General features: G+C 47.4%; 1 protein-coding gene across 3 annotated transcripts in view; it reads right to left on the reverse strand.

The window, feature by feature from the left end:
- RAPGEF1 (Rap guanine nucleotide exchange factor 1) overlaps positions 1 to 13,430 on the reverse strand; it is an 89,487-nt gene that overhangs the window by 14,870 nt on the left and 61,187 nt on the right. The window contains exons 11-13 of one of the 3 annotated variants that reach the window (XM_064523775.1): positions 12,151 to 12,309; positions 2,534 to 2,815; positions 1,150 to 1,242 (exon numbers count right to left, since the gene is read on the reverse strand). The exons of 1 other annotated variant lie outside the window; for it this stretch is intronic. In XM_064523775.1, the coding sequence (XP_064379845.1) occupies positions 1,150 to 1,242; positions 2,534 to 2,815; positions 12,151 to 12,309 (534 nt within the window). The remainder of the gene's footprint in view (positions 1 to 1,149; positions 1,243 to 2,533; positions 2,816 to 12,150; positions 12,310 to 13,430) is intronic. One more of the 3 variants, XM_064523776.1, reaches the window with a different exon arrangement.

Below are 13,430 nucleotides of genomic sequence, written 5' to 3' on the forward strand. Positions count from 1 at the left end.
CAGAGGAGGCTATGCAATGACGCAGTGTTTCCACTTCACAATCCACGCCTGTGGAAAAGATGCTAATTCAGAAAAGCAGAACCATCTGAACCTGTGGCGTGGAACAGCAGGTACAGAGTTCAAAGCAAATAAAGACATAACATTTTAAATTAGCCATTTATTAAGAAGGAAAATAGGCACGAATGGCAAAGGGGAATATTAATCTAACAGTGCTAGAGTTCAGAATTACTTAACGTCATGCAGAAGGAAACTTGGAAATTCAAGACAGGACTGAAACCACCTACATGCTACCCAGATTCAGCCGGAAAAATGCACGGATGAGTTTAGGTTTCTTAACGTCTGCAGAATTTTTCCAGACTACGTATCTGTAAAGTGCTTAGTTTCAAAGTGAAGAGGCCTCCAGCTGCGGTACCAAAGGACGGGCCGGCCTAGCTGTGTCTCCTGAAGGGAAGCGATGGCAGCACTATCTCTTGGGCCACTTAACGCTAGCACAGATAAAGGTCTCGGAGACATGCTGCAGGGGCTATGCCTCCCAAGATGCGGGTGGGAGAGAAAGATCCCCACAGACCTCTGCCTCTGCTTTCTCTGGGACGGCAGGAAGACGGTGCCTCCCTGCGATGGAAACACCCTGTCTCCTGGAGGAAATTCCTGATACATGCGCAAAGGAAGAAACTTCGGTGATTACAAGGCTGAATCAGTCACTTACTTTGAATCCAAACGGTGAAGGAAAAATAAAAATTAGGAGCAGAAGGCTTGCTTTATTAAAACAGGAAAGCCAAAGCAGTTACAAGTATAAACACGGACCCCAGGACCGCCCTGGCCAACGAGCGTAGCTTTCTACAACAGGAACCTCAAGCAAGCAGCTCTACAAACAGCAAAGCACGAGGAAACAGCGCGGAAGGAAAAGCCGTCCCTATGTGCCGCCGGGGCTCGGCAGAGCCTCGAGAGCACCACCTGCTCTCCCAGCCCGGGATGCCGGCACGGCCTGCGAGCCGGGAGCGGGCGAGCACCGGGACCGGGGCAGCGACACGAACACACAAACTCCACAGAGGGCAGAAGAGGCCGGGACCAAGCGCGTTAGCCCCTGCGTGGCCGCAGCATGCACCAAGCAGCCCCTTCCCAGGGTTCGGCCCTCTCCAGGTTACTTACTCCTTCAGAGTGAGGGAGTTCCCCGTTGCTCTGGCCAGAGGAATACAGATTGACGTATTCACCCTCACCAGCCTCCTCACTGGCGTTTTCACTCTAGGGGAGACAGGACGAAAGGAGATATGTGACGGTGCGCTGCGCCCGGCACCGGACGTCGGTGAGCAAGCGTGCCTGGCCCCCGCGCCGGGGGAGATGCTGCTGCTGCCGCCTAACCGGGAACCCTTCCTCCGGCTCAGCGGGGAGGCTGCCCACGCTGGCCGCCGACGCTGCCCTTCCCGGAGGTAACTCTTTTCCGTTTCTCGAGAGCTATCCCAAAGGCCGTGAGCTACAGCAGGGCAGCAGCAGGGGCTGCTTTGCAAGAGCTGCCATTGACTCAAAACGAGACTGTGAAGGCGCAAAATGCACGTGCGGACCTCAAGGTTACGGAAGCTGAACATACAGAGCTTGAAACCAAACTGCTTATCCTACCAACGCTGCAGTCCTGCCCCTAAGAGTGGATCAGTCCTGCAGCCTGGAAAAGACCAAATGTGTCCCCGCACTATGCTACACAGCACAGCCTATAGCTGTAACACCGGCCTAAACCAGACTCAGGGGCTACTCTGCTCTAACAAGGACCCAATGCAAAGAAGATGCAAAAGCAAGGTCATGTGTGAAGCGTGTGAGGAGCTGACCAATTACTTGACAAACTCTGTGTCCCTCCTCCAAACTGTGAGGAGAGGCAGCACGACCATGCCTTGTGCTGACGGCCCACTGGTGTGCAAACCCAACCTGGGACCTTCAAACAGTAGTGTTGTACCGGTGGGGGACCAGCATCAGCCTAGCCTCACCAACGCCTGATGCATTGCCACCAACCGCACAACTAAGGCTGCTGGCAACTGGGAAGAGAAGGAGCCTGGAAAAAGCAACAGGTTTACTGAACAGGAGAGCACAGAGCTGAACCGGATCTGGGCCACTCCAGGAGCTCGTGGGCAACATAGGGAGGGAGCGTAGGACAGTAATGACGAATCCTGGCATGGCAGCAACTGCAGGATGCGAGCCATGGTTAGGAGACTAGAAACAACCAGCCTCACACCTCGTTCCTTTACCTTCTGCCGATTTGTACTACAACGCTTCAGGAAGCCAGAGCAATTTCTTCTCCCCTCCCTTTCGCTAGCATTTGACATTTCGTTTTTCCTACATACGTGTTAATGGTTTCTCAGACCCGCTTGTGTTCTTTATTGTTTTGTACCCATCACTTTTATATAAAATCATCTCTCTGCCTTCATACGTGTGTGCGGAATCCAGACTAGATCACATTGAGCTTAAGCGTGTGTTAATGCAAGAGACATTTCTTTAAAAACACAACCCCGCCTGTGTTAAGGTGCATTATCTCTTTGGATAGTCTCACCGAAGACGTCTGGAGAGAATCAGTGAAAGAGGTTTCAGAAGGAAGGCAGACAGGAGCATTCCCATTAAAGCTGCTCTCCTGAGAAGAGGAGTTTGGCACATCCACCGTGCTTGGTGACGGGCCGGCTGTGGTTGGCACCGCTAGGTCAGAGCTCTGAGACGGATGGACGGGCGGAAAAGGAGGGGTGGAGCAGGACGAGGAGGTAGAAGACAGGAAAGGAGGTATGGAGACTTGGTTGTGAGGCACAAAGTCCTGGGAGTAGGACCTAAACACAGATTTGTACTACAGGACGCAGAAGTGTACAACACAAAAACAAGGAAGATGGGAAAAGGAGAAAGACAGACAAAAGAAAAAGTAGTTAGATTAACAGTAGCTTAGCAGTGACAGCACAAGGCAATTCTAGCAAAGGCACCTCGTTGTTGAGGAGCAAACCTGAACAGAGACAGCATTATTTTATCAACCGCACACGAGAGCAGGAATCGCTACCTGGGATGTTGGCCAGTTTTTCACGGCAAGGCATGTTCTTACACAAATAGCAGCCAGGCTGCTCGTCTCCTGGAAGGCAGGGAGAGGGGACGACAGCGCATATACCTGTAGGTACACAGCCTCAGCCAGGCTGAGAGGAAAACCCCGATATTTCAACACTGTTAATGGCAGAAAAGTGCGCCCTGAAAATCGTGTGGGTGGAGGAAAATACGTACAGGCATATAGAAACTATGAAGATGAGCATGGTGTACATATCTAGGCAGAGAAAAGTATTCTGAGCAGTTCTTGCTTTTCCGGGATTTTCCACAGGATCCACATTTAAGATGTTGTTTGCTCCAGCCCTGTAATTCAACAACTACCGTGTTAAGTCTGTTCCAGAACTACACAGCTGCCAGCTAAGAGTGGCTGCACACTGTCCTCAAAGTTACTCTGAAGGATAAGGACGGTTACAATAGCAGACACTGTTATTCCTTTCCATTTGAGAAACTTTGGGAGCAAAAATGATTATTGGCCTCCGGAGCAATTAAATCCTTATCAAACCAGTCCTCCAACGTGGTGCCTCTCAGAGTCAGCTGAAGAGATGAAACGAGACCATCTACGTAAAGCTTTATTTCCCTGTCTCTCCTGATCGTCAGATCACTGTTCAGATAATATTAAACAGGGTGCAGCAGGAGTATATTGTGCCAAGAAAAACAAAAATTCTGTTTTTTAACATCTGGTGCTAGGAAGATTTGCCATCGGGGTAACTCCAGCACAAGAACAGAGCAAAACTGACCCCCAGCAAAAAGAAGACCACAGTCCTAAGCCTGCTGGAGAGGAGTTTATTTTAAAACCTGTAGAGCTCAGTCGCTAGTGAGATCTGTGCTGTGGCCAAGAGGACTGAAGGATCACGTTGTCTAAGGAAGGGCTCCCGCGAGGCTGCGGCGTTGCTCCTTTGAGCGACCTGTCGCAGGACCGTGCGTTACAGAGTGCTCAGGCAGCGCAGGCACGACTTGCTCAAACTGGGCTGCAAAGCGACGCTGCTGCGATGCGAAAAGGGGAAAGGGACACAGAGGCATGAATCTGAAAATTCAGGCTGTATGTGCTCAGGAGAAATGGGCAGGTGATAAAGAGGAAAGCTGCCTCCATCACTGAATCCGGGCAGCAGCACCCATTTTGGTAGCTGTATATATATATGTATATATATATATGTATATATATATATATATATATATATATATACACACATTTTTTTCCCCTTGGAAAAATACAAGTACACAGCAGCTTAAAAACCTAAACTGAGAACTCCCTCGGGCAAAAAAGCTTTTCCACTCCAAGCTGGAAAGGAAACATAAAGGTCAATGGCTGGACTTTACCTTCCACCACCTTAATCCTCGAGCGGCTCCCCTCCGCTGTGCGTGGAGCCCGGCAGCGCTCTATGTGTATTCCTGGGCCCAAAACGAATTGTAGGCCATAATACAGAAAGGCAGAGGGAGGTGCTTTGGGAAGAGAGCTTAAAAGACTACTGAAGAATAATTAGGATGCAAATCCCTGCCACATGCCTGTGGCAAAGAGAAGCCTGGCTCCAGGACAGGCTCCTCTCCCTTCCTGCCCATTTCTTTACAGATGAGCAGCCCCGGCTCTGGGGATGCTGTCAGCTTTCGGTGCTGCCTCCGTAACAATGCCGGGTCTAATCTCCGCATTTACTTTCTGCCTGGATAAATGCTCTACATTTATTCATTTTCACTTGCATGGCACAAAACACTAAATCTCTCATAAGGCTCCGGGCTCATGACATCATCTTGGCTCAGCACATTCATTATGCCTGCCTGTCTCCCTGGTATTTCATGATCTCACTGGCGCTAACATGCCACCCAATGCCCCAAGTTGCAGGCTAGTCCCCAGACAGGGACGGGAGCAAAGCAGATGGAGAACGTGTGCCCCTAACAAACACTCCTCAAGGGCTCTCGAGAAGGCACTTGACACACTGCTGTCCCAACTAGGAGCTCTGCTGCTCCAGGAAAGGGAATCATTTTCTCAAATATGACCTAGGTCCCAGCTTCCATAGAGCTGGGCTTCCTGCCCCCGTATGAGACAGAAGGCATGTGCTGCCCTTCGCTTTGTAGTTGCTGAGCATCTTCCATCGAGGAGTCCCAAGGGTTTGTCTTTTGACTTGCCAAATCCAGAGAAAAAGCCAGGATTTTACAGAAAAAGCTCATTTTGGGCACGAGTGAAAGCAAATCAGTGGCCTCAATCAAGTCGCTTTTGGACAGCCAGCCACACGGCAAAGCTTTCACGCTGCTTAACAGCACTGGCGAGGTTAGCTCAGGCCAAACCGAGGCCCCGAGGCTCGGCAGCTGACACGCTGCACAGCACAGAGCCTGCTGGCTGAGCTCACAGCTCCGGGAGATGAATTACTGGTTATGGGGAAGGAAAATCTGCACAGCTTCTGCCTTGGATGGTTTAAGAGACATTAATCCCAATTCAAAGGCAATTTAGACCTAAATATACCTCAGCATTGCATCAATTTGGAAAGGCTGAACATGGATGCATTGCTACCAGCAATCTCTACCTACCCCTATCTCCTTGGTCTCATCAACACGCCTTTCAAAATGACACTTTGGGGTGAGATGTGCAGAAAACGACAGTTTAAGGGCCAAAGACCTAAGAAAATGCATCAGTTTTCATTATGTGAACCACAAACAGCCATTTAATGATGCAAACATGCTCTCAGCATGCTGTTAACAAAGGGAAGCAGTGCAGAGCAGCCTTTGGTGCGCTGGCATTAATTAGCCAGGCTGCTCTCCACTTCCAATTTTTTGTGATGTAGCATCTTGTAGAAAGCGAGCCAGGAAGACCCCTCCTTCCCCCAGCAGCTCGGCAGGCCTGCAAGCAGCTCTGGAATTCCAGCTATGCAGTCACGCCGGGACAAGAGCCAAGAATGAAGCATACTTTTAAAGGGGAAAAACACCCTGCGGTTGAGATGATGTCCATATGGCACCCGTTCCTCTTGCTCCCAGTCCAAACTGGCCCAGCCCAGCCAGCAGCTGCAGCAGGAATTGCTGCAGTGGCTTCCACAGGGCTGGGGTGTTGCAGATCTTTTAGAAGTCCTCTTGTCCTTTAAAAGCCACATTTATTTTGGGAGGGGAGAGTCCATTCAACAGAATTGTCACAAGCAACCTACTCTTCCCCTTCCCCCTCACACAAAAATCACCATTTATCTTGGAAACTAATCAGAGCTTGTTTTTCTCTGCTGCTTAGAAGTTTCTTGCAGGGTCAGTAAGGCTTTGCTTATGGTTGCACTGACACAGCCTCTGACTCCATGGCTTTGCTTATTTCTAAGTGAAGTACTTCAAAATAACCTTTGGGAAAACTAGAAAGCAGGGTGCAATGGGATCCAGAACTACTTCCACAAAACGTGTTCAGAACTAGGAGCAATCTCCTCTCCTAGGAGCAGCAGGAAGCTAGCTTGTCCAGACCTGAATGTCTACCAGACAACGAAACCACGGTGACAGAGAGGTCTTCTGGGGATGGTATCCTCTAACATTTTCAATTTGTTGCCTTTGATTTTTTTTTGCTATGGTCAATGTTTTAGGACAGCCTTCCATCATTAACAGTGGTGCTACAGGAAGTCCCAAAGGTCAATGACATTATGAACGCTAATTTGGATTAGATGGCAGGAGATAAGGACTCTAATAGAAAACTTATTTCAAGAGTGACTTTCTCTACATTCACTAGGCATGGCTGATCACAAGTAACAGGGAGGCAGGGAGTTCATACGCACATAGCTGCTGACTGTGAGCAACAGTAGTCTCCATCCTAAATTCAACCTTTGAATTCAATTAAATGGCTGTCAGAGCATTTGCAGCATCAGCAGACATAGACGGTCTTCACCTTTTAAGCACAGCCTTCTCAGTTACCCTACTGACTCCTTTTGCCAAATTTATCTGCAATTTCACCAGACACTCCCAGATCAGATAGAGCGTCAGACTTCCAAAACATGAAGCTATCAGCGAAAAGGATCAATCTTTTAGATCTCCTGGTAATGCTATTAAGAGAGCGACGTGGGCCATGTGCCAGAACTGGATGCCCAAATTCAAACAGTAGAGAACTATGTTCACAAAATACTGGGCGTTGTACAAAGCTGCTCTACTCCACGAATATAATTACTTAGACAACTTTTGGAAAACACTTCCTATCTCATGACACAATGCTGGGCTTCCAGGTACTTTTGCTAATGAGGAAGGAAGTGTTCCTGCAATGAATGGCTGGAAACACAAGCTGCCAACAGAATGGCTTCAAGTGCTGCCACAGGAAAGGCAGTAACTCCTCATGCTTCAATGTTTCTCAGCAAAGCCTCTGACCTGGCTGCACAGCTGACCTCACTATTTTTAAATGCTGGTTAGCATAGCAGATGGATAGACGGGGCTTTCTGTTCCCTTGGGCAAGGGTCTCCTGGCTTAACTGCAAGAGAAAACACAAAATCCAAACTTCTTAACTGGGAAGGTTTCTGGTACATCTTTGCAAAGCAAAGGGGTGAGGAAGGCATTTGTAAGACCCATTAGGCATGCTATCATGCATTTCTCTCTTTGAAACTACCAGGAGAATTCAATCGCCTCACAAGTACAGCATTAACTCCTGTTTATCTTCTGAATAATACCACCACACGTAGCAAACTGATCTTTAAAAAGCAGAGCTTGGAGGCAAGGCAAGACTCCTAAGAAGTCAGTCACATGAAAAAAAACAGGAGTGTGGCCTACGACGTAAGCAGGAGAACTGTTTAGAGAGATCTACACGGAGACTGACAGTGCTCCAAATGCAGGAAAAATTCAAGCTACTGGAGGAAGTGGTTTTCAGAAGCAGGATTCAGTGATGCCAGCATCAAGAGCACTATTAATACCACCATCCAGGCCTGCTGCGGGTCCTGGAAATAAACATAAAAGTAGGAGGAACACCAAACAGGAAAGGCAAACAATACTTACAACTCAACAGCTGATTAAATGGATGCAAACCTCCCCCTTTCCCCCTGCTCCAAGTTAATGAGCCGAATCCTGTTTAGGACAGAAATGAACTAACACACCATGATCTCTGTTTGATAGCAGCTCCCGTTATCGGGCCACCATATGATTCAAAATAACTCCCCGTCTCTGCTGAGGGCTAGTGCTGCAGAGCGTCTCGCGGACTCGAGCTGAGCTCCATGAACAGAAGCGAGGTGGGAAAATATGCAAAGCACATGTCTCAGTTGTGTGTGCCTTAAACACTTCGCTGACCCTCCTTTTCCTGAACATACGTTAACGCACACACAAGAAAGAAAACCAGTTGCTGTGAATTTCTGTGCACTCGCTCAGTTTGCTGAAGGCGGCTGCGAACAAGCGGCAGCAGAAGCCCTGAGCTCGCGTTTTCACAGGGAAATTGCTTGCATCTTCTGCTGGAGCGGGACAGCCAGTCTGGTTGCTGGAAAGTTACTGGAAATGTTTGTGAATTAAAAAGAAAACACAAGACAAAACAACACAGAGAGGCAAGTGAAGGATACAGCCAAATTTCCACTAGCGGTACGTACAAGCCTTGGGGAAACAAGTGCGCTCCTTATTTCAGGGAGGAAAAGCTTCCGAGCTGCAACTGAAGGCAAGTCTTTCTGCACTCTTCAGTGGAAAACATGCCGGTAGCAATACACCTCGTCTCCCGACTGACTGCTACTATCAGCACGTAGCTCCCTGGGAGCTGCCTGGGAGCAAAAAGATTTGATGCCTGCCCTTTGGGTACCTGCCCACCCATTTCCAGTCAACTGCACAGGGAGTTAATAAAACAAAGGGCAACAGCTCCACCTTCATAGCAAGAAAGGAAGAAGGTGATCAGCTAGAGAAAAAACTACTGCAAACAATTGCCAAGGAGGATGTCTTCTTACTGTATACCTCCTTTCACCCCATTCGGCAACAGAAAGTAGTTTCAAAAGAGAAGGGAGTCCCTAAAATGACTCTTGACTATACGATCCAGCTGAGACTGTCCCACCAATGTGAGATTTGATGACAATCCAGCTGAGACTGTCCCACTGATGTGAGATTTGATGATGTAGCTTTGCACGGGATGAGGAAGATGCTGCAGCAGGTCCCTAAAGCACCAGCCCATGCTGCAAACACGACCCGTGCTGGCACAGAGGCTAGACGCGAATCAGACTCGGTGAAAAACACACTCAACTTGCCAAACCTATGAGGTTTGATCCAGTTGCTCAAGATCTGCCTCTATCCAGTAAAAGCTATTACCTCTGACACAATTTCCTGCAAAGAGGGGGAAAAGCGTGATTAGTGGGTTGACAGAGCAGTGGCGGCTTCTGGGCTGCAGCAGAGTCTGCAGCTCTGAACAGAAAGACAGTCAGTCAGGGTTCTGGGGAAAAAAAAGATCATACATTGCAAATTAAAAGAGAAAAGAACAAAGATGCTCTGAACTCCACCTCATTTTTGCTTCAAAGCCCTGGCACTGAAACCAGTGTTTTAAAACCCCATAAATCAGTAGCGAGGAGCTATTCCTTCACGTGGAGTATGGACATAATGGACTAACAAGGCAGAGGATGGTATAGGCTCGGCTTTCTCGCTGCCTTCACATGACCAGATCGATAGGGGAATGGGTGCTCCCTCTGGGATTGACTCCTGCTGTCCCGTCCCCGCCTCCGGCCAGTCTCCAGGGAGGAAACCAGCACGAGGCACTTGCTGGAAGCAGGCCGTGCTCGGTGAATCCGCGGCGGGTTGCTCTCAGAGCTAATGGACAGCCATTTCATATCTTTATTATCTTTGACTTCCTGGTATTGATTTAAGGAGGCTTTTGCTTCGCGCACAGAACAGATAGAGATTAATGTAGGAGATGTATCATTTTAAGAGATTTGATAATCACCATTGATTATTTGGGAACCCAGGAGGCCCGCTCCTCAGCTGGCTGGTACGCAAAAGGTTTGCTGTCCCTAGCATTAACTCCCTTGCGGGGACCAGTAGAAAGCCAATGCTTATCTTTTAACAGGTTTATTGTTCATGACAGTGCTCATTTGAATGGACTTTCTGCGGTGAGAAAGGAAAAAATGAAGCCATGAGAGTGGCAGGAGAGCAGAATATAGCAACGCGCTCCAAGCGAAGACGCTCGCTGTCTAGCAAAGGCTCAGGAGCAGACTGCAAGAAAGGTCCTCGCCCTTCTTAGTGCTGAAACGTAGGGTGTCACCCTGGGAACGATCCAAACTTTGACAGCTGTTTCACATTGCTGTCTTATTAGCGACAGGGAAAACGGGATAAAGCACGGTTATGATATTATGTGGGTCAGCTATGAAGCATGTAAGGGCATTGGTATTTTGCAGCTCACAAAGGGACAGTGTCAAAGTGAAAATCTCATTTCTGTCTGTGAAAAATGGACCAGCTAAAGTCATGAGCAACTACAGAGATTACCATAATTTAAAGGCATTAATGGAAAAATTGCCACTTTTAATTCAGTTTATTTCCTTTGTGCACTTGACAGTACACTGCCTAGCTATTTTCATTGCTCCTCGTGCTCTAGTCTAGTCATTTATTTCCCCTCACCAAACCCTTGCAAAAATGAATAAGGATTTTATAATGAAGTTTTAACATTTCATAAAATAATATATTAAAAATAATGTAGCTCAAAGCAAGATGAGAACGTGTCAGAACAGTTAAGCATGCAGTAACCATTTAAATCCAACCAAGACACTTTTTAAAGTAAAAGTGCCCATGTATTTTTAGATCATTATAACATCATATTTATAGCCTTTTGTTTAACACAAAAACAGTGAAGTGCTTTTTACCTGCTATGATCTGGTCTTACAGTTCTGTGCCTTGCTTGTAAGGATCACTATCAGAGAGCTGCGTAATTCAGAACTTTTGCATTGTTTCATTTTTTTTTGCAACTTGTTTACCACAAATTTAGGCAAGTCCACTAACATTTTCACATCTCAGCCTTTCTGTCTGTGCAACAAAATTATGATACTGCTCTTTGTCATTCAAGTGGAAGCCAAAAGCTTTAATTCACTGCTTGTGAAGTAATGCTGCTTAGAAAGTACTTGAACGCTTTCTCCTTCAGACCCAGGGCATAACATCGTTGTCACTAATTTTTAGAGAATTAAGTGCTGAAATGGGAAGATAGCAGTGACACAGCGGGAGAAAACAGTTTTCAAATATTCAATATTAAACTAATTTAACACCTCTGAATTTGCCCAAGTCTTGTCTGATAATTTCTCCTCCAGAAGTGGTCTAATTTACTAAACATCCAGGTCACTGTTAAAAAATAGCCTGTTCTCAGTTGTCAGCATGCAGGCTATAAGAGCATAACCATATAGTTTTACATGCAAACAAGCCCCATATTGACGAGCTGCTGGAATCCCATGGTTAGACTTGATTTCATTACATTAGCACTTTATCATTACTACCACTTAATTTAAACTGCTGATGACCAATTTCAGCAGTGCTCTAAGATTATTCTTATTTTGATTTAAATCATTCTCAGCTTCTCCTGTGGCTCCCTGTGCTGTATTAGAGAGAAACCCCTGCTCGTTCATCAGGGAACCACGCAAGCTTATTGAGCTTGTTTGGGACCACAGAGACGTGAAGGGAAGCAGACAAGCACATATGAGATGGAAGAGCTGGTAGAGGCCACTTTCTAGGAGAAAATCGAGGAGCCACATGCTGCAGCTCCTGTTCCACGCATTTGCCTAAATCCGTGTGTTGCAGAGATAGCATCTCATCATTGCTCCAAAGGCCAGATCCACACAGCAGCATTTAATTGACTCGTCCACATCACTGACATTATGCGATTGAAGAAGACGACGCTGCAGTTCCAGTGTGCAGTTTTGGGAATATGCCGGTCAAAGGAGTGTGTCTTAATACACAGGCCAGAGGCCCTTTGCCGGTCCCTCACCACAAATGTCAATACACACGTGTATATAAAGCAGCGAAAGCTACACCTTCCCTGTATCCCGGGCCATTTAGTAAGATTTGCACACACTTTTTCTCACCTGGCTTATTGCTGCAACATGAGCTCAAAAGCCCATGAGAAAACTTTCCCGTTTACCTGGACGTGCGAGAACAAGCACAGCATTTGCGCACAGGCGTTTCGCTAGGACAAACACACGCACGGTTACAGAAGCGCGGAGAGCAACTCACCGAATGCACAGGAAAGGAGCTGTGCCGGTTGAGAAAGGAGTTAGAGACTGACATAGTGAGGCCCTGAGCGGCACCGCTGTCCTCGGGGGTGAAGGGCACTTTAGTTTGCTGGACACAGTAGGAGACAGAAGGGAAAGAGGAGGCAGCATAGGAGGCCTGCTGAACAGGGGAAAGAAAGCAAGAGACAGAAGAAACAAAGAAAGAGAGCACAGAAAAGACTATGAATAAAGGGTAAGAAACGCTAACTAAAACAATGCATATAATGGCTCGCTAAACAAACAGCTATTCACACATTTCCTCAGAGCCAGACACACCAATATGCCCTTCTGGAGCTCAGGAGGCATGACAAAAATCACAGCTCAAGTCGTCTTTGTTTCACAAATCCCTTAAAAATAACTCCCACCTCCCCCCTTGCAGTCCACCCTGGACAGCTGCTGCGGGAGAGGCAAGCTGTTCCTCCCGGCCCTTCTCCCCGTGGCACGGAGGAGATGCCCAACGCAGTGGGTACCGCAGCAGGAGCTGCTGCCCAGCAGGGAACTGGCTCTTGCACACTCTCCTTTTATTTTTTTTTAGCAACCTTTAGACTGGAAACTGCAGTCTTTCCGGTGTGATCCAGGGGACTCCACAGGTACTGCTGAAATACTGGATAACTGCAGTGTCCATCATCTTTTCGTGGTTTCACTCCAATCAAAAATAATATACCATTTGCACAAGAGGGAGATATAACGTAAGTAATAAATACTACTAAGGAATTTCTCCTGAATCCCATTATAGTAAGGAGTCTGAGGGAGGCTAAGCTACATTCAGGCTTTCTCAGCGCTGATTTCTTGAATATAACATACAAATGCTTCAAAACTAAGATCTGAAGCTCACCAGAAAGGTCTTTTAAATTATTATTTTATACAGAGGAGTCCATCCAGCATAACCTGCCTACTGCTACAAGGGCAGCTGACATCCACGTGATTTGCTTTTTCAGAACCTCTGAGGGCAGCCGGAGCCGAGGAACAATACAGTCTGGCGGCTTTTACAGGGCTTGTGGAATGAGCCGAGCCGCTGCCTGCTTGCACCGCTTCCCCGGCAGAGAGAGGAAGGTACGTGTGGAAGGCTGCACTTTGAGAAACCTTTGCTTCGGGGGGAACTGCAAGCAACACCTTGATGGTATCAGCTTGCGCGAAGACAAGAATGCCTAGCAGGCAAAACAGTGACATCTTGACTGCCCAGATAACGATTAAAGGGCAGAAAAGAAATGCTTTGCGTCAGCTGACAAATTCAGAAAAGGA

This window comes from Dromaius novaehollandiae, chromosome 20 (genome assembly GCF_036370855.1).
Source record: "Dromaius novaehollandiae isolate bDroNov1 chromosome 20, bDroNov1.hap1, whole genome shotgun sequence".
NCBI lineage: Eukaryota > Metazoa > Chordata > Aves > Casuariiformes > Dromaiidae > Dromaius > Dromaius novaehollandiae.